At 42.6% G+C, this 22479-nt stretch overlaps 1 protein-coding gene across 1 annotated transcript in view; it reads left to right on the top strand.

The window, feature by feature from the left end:
• Positions 1-117: 117 nt before the first annotated feature.
• Positions 118-22479, top strand: part of LOC131189914 (nuclear receptor subfamily 1 group D member 2-like) — a 46308-nt gene continuing 23946 nt past the window's right edge. The window contains exon 1 of the mRNA XM_058166544.1: positions 118-710. Coding sequence (XP_058022527.1) covers positions 695-710 — 16 coding nt within the window. The 5' untranslated portion in view covers positions 118-694. The remainder of the gene's footprint in view (positions 711-22479) is intronic.

Here is a 22479-nt window from a genome sequence, read left to right as displayed (position 1 = left end):
ATTCATCTTGGGAGTTGAATAAGCAAAAGAGAGAGAGAGAGGGAGGGAGAGAACCCAACCCAAGCCCAGCAGGGACGCTCACCCACATAGCCTCGAATTCAGGGAACTGGGTTGGGGAGGGAGGTGGTGGTGGTGGGGGACGACGGCTGGGCTTCAGCCTCTTGCCGAGTCTTGCTTCAAAAAGCACGTGGAAGTCGCACTCGAGAACACGACTGCTGCCTCCTGGAAGCACACAAACCCATTTTGCAGAGCGCGGCGGCTCGGGAGTCGGCAAGCACGCGCGCGCGCTCTTCTTTCTCTCTCTCTCTCTCTCTCTCACACACACACACACTCCTCTCCCTCCCTCTCTCTCTCTCTCTTTCTTTCTCTCTCTCTCACACACACACACACACCGGCAGGAGAAGGGGGGAACGGTGGGGAGGATTCCCCCGTCGCGCACAACCGGCTCGCTACCCATCGCCCCCTTTCTAGTTATTTATTTATTTATTTTTTCTGCTCGGTTTGGGAAGAGCCCGGAGCTTCCCACCAAAGCGAGCGAGCGAAGCCAACGCGCAACTCTTCGTTGCCTTCCTCGAGGCGATTCCCTACCTCTTTTTATTTATATATATATATATATTTGGGCCACCCCGAGAACCAGCTTTGCGCTAATAACGGGAGGGGGGGGAACGTCGGAAAGAGAAAAGCGAGACCCAGCATGGATAACAATTCCGGTAAGCCTATTGGTTTTTTCTGCTGCAATTTTGTTTTTTCATCCTCCTTTCTGTCTCCCACCCCCACCTCTCCCATCCCTCTCCTCCGGATTGCAAGTGGGCTGATGGGCGCGAACCGAGGGGAGGTCGAGAAGAGAGGAAAGGAAGTAGCCAAGAAGCTCGCTACGACGTTGAATGGGTTTTTTTTAATTTATTTTCATGCCATCACGGGCGGGTTTTTTTCCTTTTTTCTTTTTCTTTTATGTTTTCCCACTCCTTAGCTTGCCCGCTATAACTGTAGCTCACTACCACCGGAAGGAGCGCCTAAGTCTGGTTTTTTTTAAAAAAATTCATTTTCCTTTAAAGAAAAAAATAGCAGCCACCGGGAAATGCCTTCTTTTGGCATTCTGCTTTAGATGGTTAGCCTTTCTGGGGTCTCCAACATGTTTGGAAACGGGCTCGCACACCACACATAAAAAAGAGGGGTTGGGTTGGGGGGAATCCCACAGCAAAAGCGAAGGCAGAAGGGGAGTCCGGGAGGGAGGGTAAAAAAAACAAAACAGTTTTTTTGTTGATACCGAAATGGTTGTGGAAGAGGAAAAGGAGCTACAAACAGCCGATTGGAGATGTATGCAATACAAAGAAAAGAAAGAAAGAGGGGACTTTTATTGGTGCAATGCAAATTCTTGGAGACTGCGGATCGTTCACTACTGGGACTGGGCGAGGGACAGGGGCTTTGGGGTGGGGACTCTCCCCCCCCCGAGAATCGCTGTTCCAAACCGCTTCGATTTGTGTACAATGAAACGGGGTCACATGGGTGCCGCTGCAATTTGTGCTTTCTCGGTAAACAAACCCAAGCGATGTTTGTTGTTTGATGGATGATTCTGGAAAGCGGCTTCTTGTTTTTGCGTTATCCTCGGCTAGAAGAATGAGGGGAGGGGGGGGGAGGGAAGGCTCCCTACAGCCGCCTTTTGTATGGATGCGGGAGAGGTTAGGTGGGGTCAGTCAGTCTGCGATTTGACTGTTGTGGAATGTAGGAGAAGAGTTTGCAGTCAATAGTCCAAAACAAAACCGGGAAAGCGTTTGAAGCAAAGGAAAGCCACTGTTTTCAGATAAAACTAGGTTGCTGGGCTTGTCCAACACCCCCCCCCCCGGTTTTTTAAATATATATCTATATCACAGGTAAATGATCTGATGCCCTGCAGCAGGTGCTGATTTTAACTCCCCCATAAGCTGAGTTCAGACATCGTGAAAATCATAGTCCAAACCATCCAGAAGAGTGTTTTCTCAACCGTGGCCACTTGAAGATGGGTGGACTTCCAATTCCCAGAATTCCCCAGCCAGCACGGAGAAAAGAAAAGGGAGAAAGGAAGGAATGCCTGGGCAGAAGGAGATATTTTGCTGATTAAAAAAAAAAAAGCAGGCTTTTTGGTCCTACCTTACTGCACTGAAAATAGATTTTGATTAAATTTCTGCAGCAAGGGGGTGATTTAAGCAAGATTTTAAAGGAGCCATCACTTCGTTGATCTGCAAAGCGACTTTGGGTGCTAAGTTTTCAGAAGCAGAACACTAGATACAAATGTTGGTAGACACATTAAATATGTGTGGGGTTTCATGCAGGTGACATTTATCTTTTGCTGCTGGAGATTCGGCATATTATTCCAAAGAATAAAATATTCTATTTTCACTTAATTTTGTTCCTCGTATGTGTATCTGTCGGTTTAATGTAACATAACATAACATAACATCAGAGTTGGAAGGGACCTTGGAGGCCTTCTAGTCCAACCCCCTGCCCAGGCAGGAAACCCTACACCATCTCAGTCAGATGGTTATCCAACATTTTCTTAAAAATTTCCAGTGTTGGAGCATTCACAACTTCTGAAGTTTGCATGCAAACTTGTAGATTGCATTAACTTCCGTGTAAGGATGCCTTCCTTGCTGGGTTTCTTAAATTTGCGGTAAAGTTTTGAAATGTGCAGGAGAACTGGGGTAGACGTTCTCAGCTCTGCTCTCTTTTCGCGGTTTGATGCAAACCTGTATTTCTCTTTCCTTGTAAATGATCCTTTGGACCAGTGTTTCTTGGCAATTAATATATGTAGACTTCACTTCCCAAAATTCTCCATCCAGCATGCTTTTGCTGGGGGATTCTGGGGGTTGAATTGAAGCTGCTTCATATCTTAAAGCTGCTTTTGCAGTTCCACATGGGGAAATTTTTAAAGCATTAGAATGCAGCGACTTCCTAGTGCTCCATCTTCTAACTCCCCAACCTTGATTGTATACATTGGTAAAAGTACTGTTTGGGAGAACCTTCTCTCTCTCAAATGCAAGGTGTCCCTATAGAGAGAGATGCTGGCAATAGGAATAGCCAAGCTGCTATTCCTATTCCAGAACAGGAGGTAGGGACAGATGTGAGGACTCAGACTGCTTCTCAGAGGAGATTTGATATCTGCAGTGTTCTGTCTTGTATCTTAGTTGAGCCGCTACAAAGGGCAATTGTTTGAAGCTGTGTTCATGGTAGAGCACCACTTTTACTGGAGGAAGATTTAGCAGCCCATTTCTTCCATCTCCAGGGAGGGTTGGGAAAAAAATTGTTCTCAGAAGTTTTGGAGTTCCCTGCAACAGTAATTGCGTGCTGAGCTGACAATATTGAGCAAGAGATTTCACTGAATGACCCAGTTTGTACACTGCGCTAAGCCATACTTTGGTTTGTTTGGTTTTGATTTAAGTGTGTGAACTTCCCAACCACTTGGTGGTTAAGTAGCACAGTTAAGGATGCAATGGTTTGCATGATGTATGAACCCAGCCAAATAATGGGACACAATCCTTTATTCCTAAAATCTAGACATTTTAATTTTTCCAGTTATTTGTTCTGCCCTGCTACTATATGTAGCCTCTTTAAGCTCTTTGATATTCCAGGGGGTCCATTTATGAAAATTTCTGTTTTTTTCACATTGACGTGGGACTCAAATTCTTTGCCAGGTACAGTGATACCTTCATAATCAGCTGTTTTGAAACTCATAAATTTGATGCTCAACACATTTTGACATGAAAATTTTGCCCGGTACTCATTGTTTGTTTGGTACTCAAGCTAGAACTTGTTGGTGTCAGCTGCCTTGTGACTCATTACATTATTCCTTATGGGAAAAAATTGTTCGACACACATCTTTTTAAGTGCTTATCGCACCTCCCGGAACCAATTCAGGATGAGTACCGAAGTATCTCAGACAGATCACATTAGTTTTTGAGGTTTATGTTGGAAGGCTGTCAGTCAATATTGAATCTTTTGGGAATGACCCTGTTCTCAAATAGGAATTTTGCAAGAGCGGCGGTCATCACTAGAAACTGAATGGGTGCCAGACTTCCCTTTTCTTGAGGTGGGTCAGCTTTTGTATTTGAAAGATTTTCTTCAGGGCATAGGTGGGGGCTGAAAATACGTTTCTATACCAAGTAATCCTGAGTGCAATCCTCTGACAACACAAGCCTGGCACCTGCACGTGCCCAAGAATTCCTCCAGTTAATCACAAAGTGATTCACTGAGAAAGAGGAGGCCAAACATAGTTACAACTGCCCTCAGGGGCCAGGAACAATCTTTTGAAGGCTGGCAGAACAGGTCAGGAATGTTTTACTTACCAAAACAGTCTTTGGTGGATTCTATTTATAAGGTCTGAGGTTATTCAAGGCAGATACATCCAACTACAGCTCAGGGGCAGTTCAGAGTTTACTCCTCAGATTCCTTTGCTCCCTGGCTGGCTTAGGTATGAGATAGCCTTCTGCTGAGCCAAAAAAGAAAGTCGTAGGAGATATTTATGGTCAGATAGGCCTTGGAAGGATTAAGTTGTTCCCTGATACAGTCAACAGAACTCCCATTTTACCACCATTCGGGGCAGTCCTGGAGAATGACCACAATTCAGTGCAAGGCCATATACCGTCAATCAGAATAGAGCTGGAAGGAACCTTGGAGGTCTTCTAGTCCAACCCTTTGCTCAAGCAGGAGACCCTATACCAGAGATGTCAATCTCGATTTCATTGAGGGCCGCATCAGGGTTGTGTTTGACCTCAGGGGGCAGGGGCTGGGGTGGATGTGGCCAGTTTGACATTATTTATGTCGGGGGCGCCTGTGGTAGCCCAAGCACTCTACCAGCTAAATGGGCTTCCGAGCTCCATTTTTGGCTGTGATGGCCTCCTGCAACCCTCTGCCAGGACTCAGAAGGGTCGTATGCAGCCTTCCCGAGCTCTGTTTTCAGTGGCAGAGGCACTGTGGGTCAGATCTAAGCAGCCCGCGGGCTGGATTCGGCCCCGGGTTTTGAGTTTGATACCCCTGCCCTATACCATTTCAGACAAGTGGCTGTCCAGTCTCTTCTTGAAAACCTTCAGTGTTGGAGCACCCACAACTTCTGAAGGCAAATTGTTCCACTGGTTAATTGTTCTCACTGTTAGGAAGTTTCTCCTTAATTCCAGGTTGCTTCTCTCCTTCCATCCATGGTTTCCTGTCTTGCCTTCTGCTGTTTTGGAAAATAGGTTGACCCCTTCTTCTTTGTGGCATCCCCTCAGATAAGGAGCGTGCATAAGAGCACCAGCGTGCCTACCGTCCCTGTCCTAATGTTCCATTTAATTGTATTCATTTTATGTATTCAATTCATGCTTATACTTATATATATTATTTAATATGCATTCAACAAAATAAAAATAAAATAAAATAAATAAATAAATACTGGAATACTGCTATCATATCACCCTTAATCCTTCTTTTCACTAGACAGCCATACCTAGTTCCTGCAACGGTTCTTCATATGTTTTTCATACCTTGGGGAAGGGCTGCAGTTTTCTGTAGGTTATTTAGGAGGATGTTTCTCAGAGTAGACATCTTTGGCCCAGATAAGCAAAGATTTGGGATATGGTAACTAATTCTGTATAAAGGATCCCAACCTCTGTGGCAGTATTACTGCCTATATACAATCAGATACCTTGTGTTGGATTTGAAAACCTTAGTCATCCTGGCTAATGGGATGGAGGGAGCAGTCCACAGGATCTAGAAAGCCACTCTGTTGCCAGAGAAGAATCTGCAATGGAGATTCCAGCTGGGAGCAGGTGATCCTTTGATGAGTCCAACCTTCTCAGGCAGCTCAGGCAGTTGAAATTCTTTTATACATACTAGTTCCTGTGGCATTTATGATGGCTGTGTTGGCAGAGCACACTGAATTCAAACTACTCAACTGTCTGCTGACCTTCTAAATAATGCAGTCACTAGGTGGATATTTTATAATTCAAGTATGAGATGATAACGCGAGGTTAACGTGTGGATAAACATGTCATGCATGTCAAAGATAGCAGTGTTTGATATGATAGGTCAAAAATTGAAAAGAATTGGGAACTAGGTACAAATTTTGGATTGGGTAACGTTACAAGTTTGTGTCTTGATAGACATAAGACTAGGATAAGGCATCCATCTATATTTTTGACAGTGAAATTCTTTAAAAATCTAGAGGGATTTTAGGGATAGGAAACAGCAAGCAAAACTCACGCATTTTCATGTTTGGAAAACGGGCGTTGCCTGTTGATTTCTGCATGAGTAGAAGCATGTCATGGGCCTGTACACCTTACAGGCCCATGACATGCTTACAACTTACAGCCATTCACTTAATGGCCATTTGAAGTTACAACAGTGCTGACAAAGGTGACTTATGACTCCTTTTCAAACGTACCATAGTTGCAGCATCCTCATGGTCACGTGATCCAAATTCGGGCGCTTGACCACTGGCATGTATTTATGAGAGTTGCACTGTCTGGGGTGACCATTTGTAATCTTCCCAGCTGGCTTCCGACAAGCAAAGGCAACTGGGGAAACCACATTCACTTAACAACTGCAGAGATTCGCTGTGGCAAAAAAAGATGATATAAAGTGGGACATAACTCAATGAACTGTCTTGCTTAGCAATAGAAATTTTGGGTTCATTGTGGTGGTAAGTCAAGGATTATCTATACTTGTTCAAGTAATACAGGAATAATCACACAGTGCCTGAAGGACAAAATTGTATGTCTTCTGTACAAGGGTTTTCCCCACCTTTGTTATCAAGCATAGTCCTGGTTCCAAAGCAGCTGTTGATAATTTGGGGGAACAAAAAACTTTGGTTGTCTGCAGCTTTGGGAAGTAATTCTTTTCACTCGCTCCTGTGCTTCCCCATCTGGTGGAATGTGGATTCCAGCAGGTTTCTCCTCTGCTTCCTTTTCTTGTTGGAGAAACAGATGGCCTTCCATGCTCCCTGCCCCAGTTTTGGGCTTCACCCTTACTAGCTATGGGGCTGAGCTTCAGAAGAGAGCCAGTTTGCTCTAGTGGATAAGGCATCGGGCTAGAAACTGGGAGATCGCGAGTTCTAGTCTTACCAGAGCCATGAAAACCAGCTGGGTGACCTTGGGCTTATCACTCTCTCTCTCAGCCCAACTCACCTATCATGGTGGTGGTTGTTGTTGGGAAAATAGGAGAAGGAAGGAGGATTAGATATATGCACTGTCTTGAGTTGTTTATGATAAAATAATAAAGATGGGATATAAATAATAAATAAGAAAAAGGTGCTGGTGAGGACAAAAAATAGAAAAAGCGGGCTGTTTCCAGTGCTCTAGAAGCGGCTTTCAGGTGGGACTTAGCAGGTAGTTTGGCTTCGAGTATCATCTTTTGCTGCTTCAACTCTTGCTTAGTTCAGCACCCCCATCTAAATTGCAGGAATCTTAGGAGTGTGCTCTGGGTTGTCTTTGGGAACATTGTGTAAATGATGTTTTGTTTGCCCCTGCTTTCTGCACGTATATGGCAAACCTAGAGGACCGCCTGACACATCGAGTGAAAAAGGAAAACTTATAATGATTGTAAAAGGAATTGTTGCCACCTTTTCTCCCACAGGAGTGGATAGAAGCTGTGGGCTTTTAAAGCTGCCCAAAGTGTCAAAGGATGCTGTGCTTAGTGTAGCATCCTGTATATTAGTAGCCCTGGAAAATGGCCTGTCCTATGAAGAAGCACACAAAATTAATTCCCACTTTAAGAGGTAGAACAGACTCAGAAGCGAGAGACACAGAAACACTGCGATGGCAGTGGTTGGCAAATAGACCAGTTTGCAAACAGATTTACATTAGATTTCAAAGGCAAAGAATCAAATCTTTCTCTTCCCTTTGGTTCTCGCTGAAGATGAACATTTCAAAGCTTGATTCTCTTTTCCTTGGAAGGAGACACAATGGGAGTAGAATATGAAAATGAATAAGCCTGTGTATTCTAGAATTTTTGCCTTCCTCTTAAATCCCCCTAGGTGTGTTTAGGCGGAACATATAATAATGGCTGGATCTAGGACCAGATTGTTCTTTTGGGTTGGCATTTGCTTATCCTGGCCTTATACCATTCTGTAAATTCCAGAATTAAAAGCAATTTTTTCTGTTCTTCATGCTGGCTCTACGCTATTGCAATTGCAGATATTTAAGATACAGAACAGTGTCTTATACAGGTAGTCCTCAACTTACAACCACAATTGAGTTCAAAATTTCTGTTACTAAGTGAGACAGATGTTAAGTGAATTTTGCCCCATTTTACAACCTTTCTTGCCACAATTTTTAAGCGAATCACTGCAGTTGTTAAGTTAGTAACACAATTGTTAAGTGAATCTGGCTTCCCCATTGACTCTGCTTATCAGAAGGTTGCAAAAGGTGATCACATGATTCCCCCCCCCAGGACACTGCAACCTTTATAAATTTGAACTAATTGCCCAGCACCTGAATTTTGATCACATGACTATGGGGATGCTGCATTATTGTAAGTGTGAAAATGGTCATAAGTCATTTTTTTCAGTGCTAAACGAACGGTTGTAAGTCGAGGACTACCTGAATAGAGGTATATTCTGTAAATATATATTTAAAATAATGTTAATCTCTTCGTGGGTATTTGATCTCAGTGGATGGAGTTTGGGCTGTAAATATTTGGAGAAAGATGGTATCTGAGTTATGCTTCAAAATATGTTTTTGGTTCCAGGCTACAGGTCTGGAGAATGTAGTAGCTGCACATATTTTCAGCCATAGAATGGTGAAATGTGGCCTTTTGCTAGCCAGAAGCCATTGCAACTATTAAAGGAAACCTGTGTTTCATTAAACTATTCTTTCCACTCACCGTTAACTGCCAGACTATTATCTGTAGCCTTAAGTGACTTTTCCTTTTAACAAGGAAGTTTTGTTTAAAAAAGTAATCAATTAGAACCACAATGTTATATAAACTACGGTATATTATTCATATGCTGGTGTTGCTGTTTCCAGGTGCCAAAGAAATACTTCTAGCTTTCTGGCCCCAATATCTTTTGCACCAAAACTTTGGCACAGAGTACCCTATTGTGCCAATACACATACCCCCATTCATTTCAAAGAGTTCTCTGTGTTTTCAGTAGAAACTGTCCGTGGAGCCTAGGTGTGTTCAAAACATTGTTTTCTGCTTTCGATATTGTTCAATGTTTTCTTCCATTGGCTGTTTTATTTTGGGTACACAAACCTGGAATCTTCTCCTGTTTTTCCAGAATCCATTCAATTTCTAACAATCAGTGGTTTTCATGGGCAGCTTTCCTCTTAAGGAGAAAATTAACTAGTGCTTTGTCCTTTCCCCACAGATCCTTGACCCCTCTGCATGCTCAAAATAACATGTTCTCTCAGAGCGCTATAGTCTCAGTACAATGAAGTAAATGCACTGTGCGTTCAGTTCGTGGTTCTACAAAGCACATCACAGTACATACATCCACAAATACCAAATGCTTCTCCCCCATCCCTCTTCGGATTGCATGTACTGTTAGACTTCTGTGTAAATTACAGAATTTGGGCAGTCAAGAGCGTTGATAATTTTTCTCAGCAATTAATTTTACTGCTGAAGCTGATACTGCAGTTGGTAGGGAGTAATAGATGGAGTCCCAGCATATTTCATGGTTATGTGGAAGAGAGAATCTTGATACCTGTAAGCCACTTCATCCCTGCTACATGAGATACAAAGAGCCGAGGCGGCGCAGTGGTTAGAGTGCAGCCCTGCAGGCTACTTCAGCTGACTGCTAGCTGCTGTTCGGCAGTTCAGATCTCATTGGCTCAAGGTTGACTCAGCCTTCCATCCTTCCGAGGTCAGTAAAATGAGGACCCAGATTGTTGGGGGAAATATGCTGACTCTGTAAACCGCTTAGAGAGGGCTGTAAAAGCCCTATGAAGCGGTATTTAAGTCTAAGTGCTATTGCTAAAGACACCCACCCACACAGAGAATTATTCCCAGGGAAAGTGTTGGCTGCATCTCCAGCGTCATATTGTTAGAAGGATATAAACGGATTGTTACCCGAAAGAGATTGTTGGAAAATAAGGACAGTCAATTAGGGATTTGTACATTTTCTATAATCTATACAAAATGATCATTTCCAAGAAGAATTCCTCCTTTTCTTTTTGCCTTCCCTTAAGCAAGGCCAGTGCCGAGTTTACGGTGACCTCTTGGGCTCTGCTAAGCCAAATACTTAGCAGACAGCAGAAGAGTAGCAATAGCACTTAGACTTATATATCACTTCAGAGTGCTATACAGCCCTTTCTTAAGAGGTTTACAGAGTCAGCGTATTGTCCCCAACAATCCAACTCTTCATTTTCCCAAATGAAGGATGGAAGGCTGAGTCAACCTTGAGCCGGACAGAATTGAACTCCTGGCAGTGAGCAGTGAGTTAGCCTACAATACAGCATTCTAACCACTGTACCACCACGCCAATGAAAGAGAAGAGCGGATGTGACTCATGTATCTCTCTTGCTTTTCAAGGCTAGTTCTGGGCCTTAGGATCTTGGGGAGTGGGAATCAGGACAGGGATATCAGTAGAGGAGTTGAAAAGGGAATGAGACTGGGGTCTGCATGTTCACCCAATGCTGCTATTGTGATAGAGCACCAGGAACCTTTTCTGCTTTAGAGGAAGAGCACAGGCCCACAGAATTAGTTTGTATAAAAGAATATAGACCTTCTTATGCTCTGAGAAAGCAAATCCTTTATGGGATTTATCTAATAATTTGAAAACTTCAGCACTGGTTACATATTACGTTGATTAGTCCACAGCCCATTTTCTTGATCAGGGTGAGGTGGGGGGCACACAAAAGAAACAAGAAGTTGAGTGATGAAATGAAATAAATCATGCCAACAGACATACCATTTATGGGCCAGGAATTAGTTGGTACTATTAAGGTTTTTTTTTCCAAAGAGCTTTGTTAACAATCAACAAAACAATAAAATACAAACAAACATAAATGGAAGAAAGGAAAGGGGACAAAAGGGGAAGATTAAAAAGTGCCAGCAAAAATATACATAAAACAATATGGCAACCTCAAAACTAAGAGATTGCGATATTTCATAATTGTTCTCTACTGAAAAAAGTTGGCGCTCTCTTCTTTATTTGTTTTATGTATATTTTTCTGGCACTTGTTAAGTGATGTTAATGTTACAACAGTTTGCTTTGCACTTCTGTGCTGTGGTATTGATCACCCAGCTGTCTCGTTGCCATGTCTCTTTAGATGGCAATGTACATTTGTGCCATTTTTATAGGCAAAAAAACAACACAACTGGATTTGAAGATCCTTTGGGCCATTCTGTTGGCCTCTGGTCTTCTAGCCCAGAATCCTACTCTGACAGCTCCACTGGATTCAAACGAGAAGGATTTTAAGGCACTATGGGCATATCAGCAGATTTTTTTTAAAAAAAGGTAGACATGACATTTTACCCAAGTATAAAATAGTGTCAATGCTTACACAAGAATGGCAACCTCAAATACAGGTTGCCTGTGATCAATAGCATCACTTGGGGAACATGCAGAGTTCAGATTTATAACTAAATTGACAAACTCCACCTACACAAAGTTTTTATGCATTTGAGGCATGACGACAGCCTGAAAAAGGAGGGAGAGAAACTTCCAGGGAAAGAAAGGAAGCTCTGCCTTAGATATAGATATGTATCCAAGCCAGCCTTGTGATTAGTTGTACAGGTAGTCCTTGACTTCCAACAATTCGTTTTGTGGCCATTCAAGGTTACAACATCACCGAAAAAGGTGACTTATGACCGTTTTTCACACTTACAACTGTTACAGCATCCCCATGGTCGCCTGATCAAAATCCAGATGCTTGGCAACTGACTCATATTTATGATGGTTGCAGTGTCCTGAAGTGATGTGATCACCTTTTGATAAGCAAAGTCAATGGGGAAGCCAGATTCACTTAACAACCGTGTTACTAATTTAGCAATGATTCATTTAACAACTGCGGCAAGAAAAGTCATAAAATGGGGCAAAACTCACTTTAAAAATGTCTGAGCAACAGAAATTTTGGGCTCAATTATGGTCGTAAATCGAGGACTGCTTGTATACCTATAGTGAGTTAGCATCAATTCTGGACAAACAAGCACAGACGAGCAAATAAGTTTTATAAATCGGAAAAGAACTGCTTGTTGTTTATTAGACAATACTCTTCGGTGTAGAGCCTTGTCAAGTGAGTTTGATGCTTACTTCTCTCACATGAACAACAGTGTGTAAAGTTGCTTTAGTTTCTTATTCCTACCGGACTCTTACAGAGAGCTGGTTTTGCATATCAAAAGTGCTCTTTTCTTCCCAACTTAGATCCCTGCCACCTCATCCTGCCCTTTCTCCCATTGTGGGTGACTTTGACCTACTTTGCTGACGCCAGGAGTCAACAACACTTACACAGGTGCCAGAGAGACTGAGATCAAAGTTATAATGCATTGCAGCAGGCAAGATATGGCAACCCAGCCCCGATTGGGCAGAGGCCTGCCACCTGTGTGGAGTGTCTTTGATTCAGCAAAGCAGCTTGTGGCTTACCTTTGCAGGAAATGTTTTGGGCTTTGGTAGCATTTGAGCATCAGGAAAAAGCTTTGCTGGAGTGTTAGAGAAGCTGAAGGAAGGAAGAAAGGAAAGGGGACAAAAGGGAAGATTAAAGTGCCAGCAAAAATATACATAAAACAATATGGCAACCCAGCCCCGATTGGGCAGAGGCCTGCCACCTGTGTGGAGTGTCTTTGATTCAGCAAAGCAGCTTGTGGCTTACCTTTGCAGGAAATGTTTTGGGCTTTGGTAGCATTTGAGCATCAGGAAAAAGCTTTGCTGGAGTGTTAGAGAAGCTGAAGGGAAGGGAAGGGAAGAAAGGAACAGATGAGCCCATTCCTCTTTTTTGTTCTTTCTAGTTGGACTCACGTGTAAACAGCACTTGACAGGTGTACAATGCTGTGTTTGTATGAAAAGGTGATATCCTCAGAGCTTAATTTAGAAGCAGCGAGGTTGGTGGAGCAACAAGGACTAGAAATGCAAGGTTACATTTAATTTACAGATACAAGACTTTCACTTAGAACAGCAATGGTGGGGGGATGTACAATAACAATAACAACAACAGAGTTGGAAGGGACCTTGGAGGCCTTCTAGTCCAACCCCCTGCCCAGGCAGGAAACCCTACACCATCTCAGACAGATGGTTATCCAATTTTCTGAAAAATTTCCAGAAGTTGGAGAATTCACAACTTCTGCAGGCAAGTCGTTCCACTTATTAATTGTTCTGTCCAGAAATTTCTCCTTAGTTCTAAGTTGCTTCTTTCCTAGATCAGTTTCCACCCACTGCTTCTTGTTCTACCCTCAGGTGCTTTGGAGAACAGCTCGACTCCCTCTTCTTTGTGGCAACCCCTGAGATATTAGAACACTGCTATCATGTCTCCCTTAGTCCTTCTTTTTATTAAACTAGACATACCCAGTTCCTGCAACCGTTCTTCATATGTTTTAGCCTCCAGTCCCCTAATCATCTTTGTTGCTCTTCTCTGCACTCTTTCTAGAGTCTCAGCATCTTTTTTACATCGCGGCGACCAAAACTGAATGCAGTATTCCAAGTGTGGCCTTACCAAAGCATTATAAAGTGGCATTAACACTTCACGTGATCTTGAGTCTATCCCTCTGTTTATGCAGCCCAGAACTGTGTTGGCTTTTTTAGCAGCTACTGCACACTGCTGGCTCATATCTAAATGGTTGTCCACTAGGACTCCAAGATCCCTCTCACAGGTACTACTATTGAGCAAGGTACCACATATATGGTACCTGTGCATTTTGGTTTTTTGGCCTAAAGGTAGAACCTTCCTTTTTCACTATTGAATTTCATTTTGTTAGATAGCGCCTAATGTTCAAGTCTGTCAAGATCTTTCTGTAACTTGAGCCTATCTTCTGGAGTGTTGGCTATTCCTGCCAGCTTGGTGTCATCTGCAAATTTGATAAGTTCCCCATCTATCCCCTTGTCCAAGTCATTGATGAAGACGTTGAAGAGTACTGGGCCTAAAACAGAGCCTTGGGGTACTCCACTGCATACTTCCCTCCATGTGGATGTAGTTCCATTGAGGACTACACGTTGAGTGCGGTTGGTCAGCCAGTTACGAATCCATCTGGTGGTGCTGCTGTCTAACCCACATTTTTCTACTTTATCTAGTAGTAGGTTATGGTCTACTTTACTACAGGTTGTTCCCGATTTACAACTGAGTGACCTTTTTAAGTTACTACAGAAATGGGGAAAAAAAAGATTTATGGCTATTTTTTAACACTTTTGACCATTGTAGGCAGCATCCCCATGGTCACATGATCAAAATTCGGGCACTTTGCAACTGGCGTATATTTATGGCAATTGCACTGTTCTGGGAGTCCCATGATCACATTTGTAACTTTCCCAGCTGGCTTCCAACAAGCAAAGTCAATGTGGGAAGCTAGATTCACTTAACAAACCTTACAATTCACTTAACAATTGCAGTGATTTGCTTAACGACTGCAGCCAAAAGATTGTAAAGTGCGGCAAAACTTGCTTAACAACTCCCTTGCTTAGCAGCGGAAATTTAATGCTCAGTTGTGGTCATAAGTTGAGAGCAACCTGTATACTTTTCCAGATATTGCTGACCAATTTTTTCTATCTTTCTCTCAGAGCAAGGTTGACTTAAGAGTGTTTGGGGTTTGTAGCTCAACAAAACTAATTCCTGAACTGGAATAATCTGTCAGGGTTTTTTTTTACAGCAATTTATGCATAATAATAGGTAATAAAGTGTTCACTATTAGAATCTGCTGGGAATCTTGCCCAAGTATGAGTTCTTGGCCACAGTCTCTCTGGTCCCAGTTCTTACCTTGAACTTCTTTGGAAGCCAACCATCAAAAAGTCAACTTGATTATTTGCATTCTATGATGTAATAAATCAAACAAAAAACAATTCAAAGATTCTTGCAGTAAACTGTTGCCTATATCATTTTCCCTAGTTTATTTTTACCAGTGAACAACCTCTCTGATTGCACTGGGAGCAAGCTTGATTCTGCTGCCTTCAGATTTCAGAGAAGCTCAAATATGTCTAAGCTAGAGAATGGATTTTCCCACGATGTCCTATAGTAGCAGTACTTCGTACATATTACACATGCCATAAGACCATAGGGACTTCTGTAGGTAGGCTTGGGAAAGCCTTATACTTGCAATTCTGGAGATCCACGACTAGTCAGGGTTGCCAGTACAAACTAGGCTAGAGGTTCAAACATAGTATGGAATAAATTCCCACAAACTCCTCTTTCTAAAGTGTTCCAACTTCTCAGCACTTTGTAGAATAAGGTTGGATACAAGGATAGCTCTTGTTTGGAACTTTAATCTGACCTTTAGAGTAAAATACATAAACAATATTGCAAACACTGGAACTTTGGAAACCTAGATTCATTTAAACTATGTTACTGAAGGGATATCTGGCCCTGTTCGGAAAACAAGTATCTTTAATATCACATTTATTTAAAGCCAAAAAAGCTGAGCTGCTGCTGCTCTTATGCCAGCCATCCCTGTTCCACTGATGGAGGTTATAGACATATTAAACATCTGAATGAGTTGATGTCTCCTGACACACTTCAACTGAGATCTCACGCACCATTTGTATGTAGTCTTGGTCCCATCTTACAAAGAGAACATTGTCACCTTCTCCCTAATTGTCACATCTTTCTATATTAGATTAAAGACAGAGGGAATGGGATGAGCAAGGGAAAGACTCAGCGCCAGCTAAATACCCATTTTTCTTGGCTGACTTAGTTCCAGGTGGTTGGTTACAACTGACAGATGACAAAACTTGATGTGTTGATTTCTGCCCTGATATTTCTGCCTTCTATATGTCAAAGCCTTGGCTGCACGCTTGGGAGAGTTTTCTCTCATATAAGGCCCAATCTCTCTTTTACTTTCTTAAATTGTACGGAAGAGTCATTATTCTTGATTTATTGTTTTACATGGGACTTCTCATGACTGGGTAATAAAGAAGCAGGATTTGTGAAAGTTTGGATGGCAAGCCATTTCTTCTGTACGGAGAAAGCACTGGGTTGAACATAGGAGAGGAGATGGATGGGGAAGAATAAAGCTATCTGCATTGAAGGCTCTTTGCTGCAAAGGAAGGAATAAGAACTATACTAGGAGAAAAAAATAAAATTATTCTCTTCAAGGGAGAGAGTGTGTGCGTGTGCATGTATATGTTATCCTAGCTTACCAAGTAAGGTAAAGTAAAAAAGAATGCATTCGCCTTTGGTACTTAGGTGACAACACCGTCAGTTTTTTTTTAACTAGCCTGAAAAGTTGGAAAAGGAGTTTTGATAGATTACAAGGAAGATTTTCCCCGCATTTTAGTAAGCTTTTAATCTCATCTTATTATCAGGTCCTTTTGATTTTCTTTAATTTCATCTGCCACCAGGCAATCCTGTGGTGAAGTCGTTATGCTCGAAAAATGTCATTTGTACCGTTCTGTCAATGAAATCTTTTTTTGTTATTTTGGGCGAGAGATAGTTTCTGAATCCGGACCAGGAATTTCCCTATTAAAAATTGACTGGGGTTGCTGTTTTCTGTTATTCAGCTAAGTAAGCAAAATTTGAGTAATTTTTCTTTCCTGTTGGACTGCAGTCTTTAGAGCCAAGGAAATAACATATGCAAAGGTCAGCTTCAAAGTGATTCCGATATGAGCTCAAAATAGGGCCATCGCTCATATCTGCAGAGAGAGAAGGGAAATCAGATTTGCTCTTTTTCGAAAAAGATTAAAAAAAAATAAAAAGGTGGGTGGAGGGAAAAAGCAGCAGCTTCTTGGCCTACATTCTGACATAAGGCAGGACTCCCCCAGCTGTTGTTAGCTTCAAAGGCAATTCAGAGCACAGCTCAATTTGCCTTTATCAGGTAAATTCAGGTCACCAGAAACAAGCAGCACAGCAGCTATCTTTGGCATGGTAGTTCTGGAGGTTGCCAAGGATTGATCTCTGTGGGTATCCTGCAACAGCAATTCTTCTTGCTAAAACACGTAAGGTGCCATACCTATTCTTTCCTTGCTGGAGGTTTCGGAAATCGTCCGCCTTGGCTGCCACTGCTGCCTTCTTCCACACTGCTGCATACAAACAAACTGCAGTATCAGCAGCACAGACCCTGTAATGGTGGGTGATGGATGAGGCAGATGCAACACAGTTGAAAATCACGCAACTGAGAGAAGAGCAATGCAGCAAGGGGATTGCTTCTGCAGAGAGGGCCATTTGCTACAAAAAGCTGCAATGTTGTTTTTTTTAAGGCAGGTTTTAAAACCTTGCAAGAGTCAGTGTAGAAATTAGGATGGCTGACAGCTGTGAAAGATACACTGACCAGATGTACTGACCTTGTGTCTAGCAATTCACTTTGACAAGTTGCAAACAGCCATGGAATTCCACATTTTAAGACTCTGGACAAAATGGTCTTACGGAGACCCCTCCTTAGCAGGGAATGGATGCTTATTCAGCTTCAATGGAGAGCTTTGTGTCCAAGTCCTTCCCTGACAATGCCACCAGCCAGGGGTATCGCTAGTGTGTCCCATTACAGGTTGTCCTCAACTTATGACCATAGTTGGGATTGCAACTTCCATGGCTAGGGGATGTCATTAAGTAATTTTGCCTGATTCTGTGACCTGTTTTAGGCACAGTTGTTAAGTGAATCATGCAGTTATAAATGAACCAGACTCCCCGCCCCCCAATTTGTCTGCTTGTCTGAAGCCCCCTTGGAAGATTGTAAATAGCAGTTACATCACACCCTGGAATGCTGCAACCGCCATAAATATATACCAGTTGCCAAAGCCCTGAATTTTTATCATCTGATTTCAGAGATGCTGTGGCGGTCATAAGTGTACTGGTTATAAGTCACTTTTTTCAGCATTATTGTAACTTTGGCCATTAAACAAACCATCATAAGACACCTGTACTTGTAGTGCAACATGGGGCAAAAACAAGTCCTGCTTTGTGTTGAACTGTAAACATATATTTATTAGAAGAAAAGGGCATTTCTACCTCATATTAAACCATAATGTGTTTTACTTAGTTCTGGCTTGGTATGACATATAGGCTCAGTTGGTAGGTTTGTTGGCAAGGCCATTTTATAACCGGGGTTCACTCATACACACATTTAAAACCCAGATTAAAGCAACAATCTGGGTCCTCATTTTACCAACCTTGGAAAGGTGGAAGGCTGAATCAACCTTGAGCCGGATCAGGATCAAACTCTAGGCTGTGGGCAGAGTTTGCCTGCAATACAGCCTTCTAATCACTGCACCACCAGGGTTGTGAAGTAAAAATAGCCTTCCTGATTGAACTGGATTTATATGGAATTAGTACACTCATTTTAAATTTAATGCAGGAGTCCTTAAACTTTTCAGCCCATCAACCTTTTCATGAAGTTTTGGATTGTTTATCAACCCCCGAAGCGGTTATTGTATGAAAATAATACTTTAATTAATAGTACCCCAAATAATAACATAACAACAGCAACAGATAATCCCATCCAGCCTTGGGAATTGATATTGACTACTTTGGGAAACCCTGCTCTAATGGAATGCTGGGAAGTGGAGTGTGGTTTGATGGTTAATTCTCAATCTTTATAATCAACAAGCATTTTTCATCATATTTTGTCATGGAGATGGGCAGAGAAGAATGCAACTTCAATCCCATTTTCAGAATTAGATATGGGTTGCTCTGCTAACAGCCGAGATTGTAAACTAGCAAAAAGTTGCAGTCTCCAAGCCTCTTGGGCAGGGATTTCCAAACTTGGCAATTTTAGGACTTCAAATCCCAGAATTCCTCAGCCACCCATGCTGGCTGGGGAATTCTGGGAATTGAAGTCCATAAGTCTTACAGTTGCTTATGGAGACCCCCTGCTCTTGGATGTAGTGGTGAAGGCAATGGCTTATAAACCAGGAGAACTGTGAGTTCTAGTCCTGCCATAGGTAAGAAAGCTGGCTGGCTGACTTTGGACTTAGCAGCCCAACTCACCTCATAAGGTGGTTGTTTTGGGGAAAAAGAAGAGAAGGAAGGAGTATTGTTCACCATCTTGAATTATTTATGGTAAAAAAGTCCACTGTTGCTATCACTTCCTTGTGCATTGGGTTTCTTCACATATTATTTTTTCCAGATTGTCAGCCTACCAATATTTACCTGCTTTTTCTATCTTTGGTTGCATCATTTAAATAATAATGCTAAACAACAATCTGATTTGGGAATTGTTTTTAATAATTAAATAATGGTATAAAAATTTAGTAAAATGTTGAGGATATCTCAGGCTTGTTTTGACTCCTAATCATTACATGAATAGTTTTCTTGGCATCAATATAGAGCCACACAAGCTTTGAAGATGATTTGGAAGTGCTTCAGCCCTTGTGTCAACATAGTAGTTAGTACTCTGTTACTTATTAAAATGGCTCACCGTTTTTCAGGCTTCTGTGTAATTCAAAAGTTGCTTTAAAAGTTTCAGATTTCTTAATGCAGCTGCGTTTTTTCCAGGCCTGAAGCTGGACTGATTCAGTGAGTAACAAACCCAGAGCTGTGCTTGTGTGACATCTGAAATGGTTCTTCCAAATACTTTTCATAACATTTTGAGATATGTTCCCCAACTTCCCAGTGTATCGTATAGTGAGGAATTTCCTAGTGGTATCCCATCCAAATGTAAGGAGGACTGATCCCATTTAACTTTTAATAAGAATCAGGGAAGCTTGGCTAGAAAGTACCATTTATTGCCACATAATCTATACAAATAACAAATTTATATGTTAAACCATGGCTTATAGCCTTAGATGACTACATTCCGACTTCAAATATGTGCTACAATATATAGCCTAGTGTGATATAGGAACTTTTCCTACTATTTTGGATTCTTACCGGTAGTTTAGCTGGATTGCAGAACAGTGGGGAAAATGGGAGGCGACAGCTGCAATTAAAAAGTTCCACCTCTGTAACATCTGGAAGCAGCTGGAGCTATTAACTCTGCTTTGGACATGGCAGGACCACACAGGTCCTCTCCGGTATTTATTAAAATAAGCCGAATTCTTCTTGGAGGGAAGATACTGTTGCTTTAAGGAGCCCATTTTGCGAAACAATAAAGGTGCCAATAGAACAGCGATGAACAGCGTGTGTATGTGTACACCGTGGCATCTGCCTACAACGTGGGGAAGCATCTGTTTCTTTTCTTGGGATCGTGCAGTTCTCTGCAGCTGCTATGCCATACTTCGGCCCTGTTTGCACAACATACAGAACCACAAAACGAGGCAACCCCATTTTAACCAAGTTGATCGATTACATAAGATATCACGAAGCCGTTAGCGAATGCAAAAGCGCCTTCTTCTTTTGCTGAATTTCACTCCCCCCACTCCCACCCCCAATTTAATTCCGGGATTCCACCTTCCGTGATATTTTTGAGTTCCTTCCTAGCCGTAATTAACGTGTAAGTCGGTCTCCCGAGGCGCGCCTGGGCTCTCTTTTTCTCTTGTTTCCCCTCCTCCCCTTCCCTCCTTTTGCATCCCGAGCGATTCGGGCGAAAAAGCCCCCGCCTGCCATCGGAATGGCCTGCGCCGCCGAGCCACGTGAATCGCGAGTCAGGTGTCTCCTCGCCCAGCTTTGGCTCGACTCCAGCACGTTGCCTGTTCCTGACACTCGTTCAGCGAGAGCTAGAGGAGGAGGACACGTGAGGCGCTGACCCGAATTTGGAGGCAAAGAAGAGCTGGGAACCGGAGCTCTTTTTCTTTCCTTTTTTCCTTTCTTCCTTTCATTTTATTTTTTTGCAACCTGCGCCCTCACCCGCAGTCCAAACTTTTCTCCGGCTATTGGCAGAGGCTAAAAATAACCAGCACTTAAAGCTTCTCCCTTGGCACTGACTCACCGCAAACACTGGGACGGTTTTAAGTGGTGCCGTTAGCCTTGATTAACCCCGCGCCCAGCCCTTGTTGGCATAGGAGCGGGTCAGTACTGTGGTCGCTTGGGCGGTGGGGGCGAGGAAGAGCAGCTTTTAATAGGTCAGAATTGGGTAAGGGTTGAAAATGGGAGCAGCAAGTGCTGAGGACCAGGGGTGGGGTGGGGGTGGGGGGTTAGGATGGAATGGGGATTTGTTTACCATGTTTTTATATATATATAAATAAATGCAGAGGATCCCCAGGCTAGGGGTTAACTGGAATTGAGGACATGCAAGTTAAAACTGCTAAAATCTCAACTAGGTCACCGCAGCCTTTGATGCTGCTGAGCTTTTACTCCTCTTAAGAGAAGATGGGGGGGGGACTCCATATGGGCTGTTTTGAAGATAGAAAATGAATCGTGTTTGCTTTTCTTCTCCCTTTTTGAGGAGCCTTGGGCAAGTTGCTGTTAGGAACAGAAATCTGAGAAATTTCCTCTACCCAGATGGATTTGAAGCAGCTGTTTGCTGCAAATAAAACATGTCCCAAATACAAGACAGCCCACAAGCCATTAAGGTAGCTTTCCCCTACTTGGACATCTCCTGGAATGCCTGGACAGCATAAACTCTCCAAAGGGCAGTGGATGAAGGTTTATTTTCAAGAAGATGCCATCTGTAACAGTAACAGAGTTGGAAGGGACCTTGGAAGTCATCTAGTCCAGGGGTGTCCAACCTTGGCAACTTTAAGCCTGGTGGACTTCAACTCCCAGAATCCCCCAGCCAGCTTTGCTTAAAGTTTGTTTAAAGGCTTAAAGTTGCCAAGGTTGGAGACCCCTGATCTAGTCCAACCCTCTGCTTACGCAGGCGACCTATAGTGGGGATTCGAACCACCGAACTTGGGACCTTTCTGATCAACAAGCTCAGTGTCTTAGCCATGAGCCATCTAGTCGGGCTATCTAGCCAAGCTTACCTTCTGGTCACTAAAGGGCAGACCTGAGCCACATTCTGCCCTTTGTCTGACCCATGTGAGGCCGGTTGGAAATTAGAAATTAAATATAAATAAGTGTACACCATGCATGCAAATAGAATGGCATTGCTTTTATTTTGAAGGTGTAGACATCACCTCAGCAGATGGCAGCACTTAACTAACTTTGGCTACTATCCAAAAGGAAGATTCAATCTGGGTTAGTCCTTTGATGGGAAAGAGCTAGAGATGTAGACTGGAGTAGGAAGTTGGGAAAAAAAAACTTATCAAAAGAAGATGGGGTCAAACCACTTGGTCACACTGCTAAAAAAAACCCTACGTAGATATATAATCAGCAGGAGGAGAGCTGAGTCTGAAGCAATATTTCTCTCTTGTGCACACATACACACAAATTTCTCTGAGCTCAGTGTAAACTTGCCCTGTTCCCCCATGCCATTTTTGTATTTTGTGTGGTTTCCTGTGATTTAAAATGCTTTTTTCATGCAGTATTATTTCCTCTGAAGAAAAGCAGGATGAAGGTTAAGTATCATTCATTCCATACTAAGGGCTTAATTTAGTATTGTACATGCTTCATTTCCCTACTAGAATGGATGGAATTTCATAAG

Source organism: Ahaetulla prasina, chromosome 2 (genome assembly GCF_028640845.1).
Source record: "Ahaetulla prasina isolate Xishuangbanna chromosome 2, ASM2864084v1, whole genome shotgun sequence".
Taxonomy (NCBI): Eukaryota; Metazoa; Chordata; class Lepidosauria; order Squamata; family Colubridae; genus Ahaetulla; species Ahaetulla prasina.
This window is presented reverse-complemented; position numbering and strand designations above follow the sequence as displayed.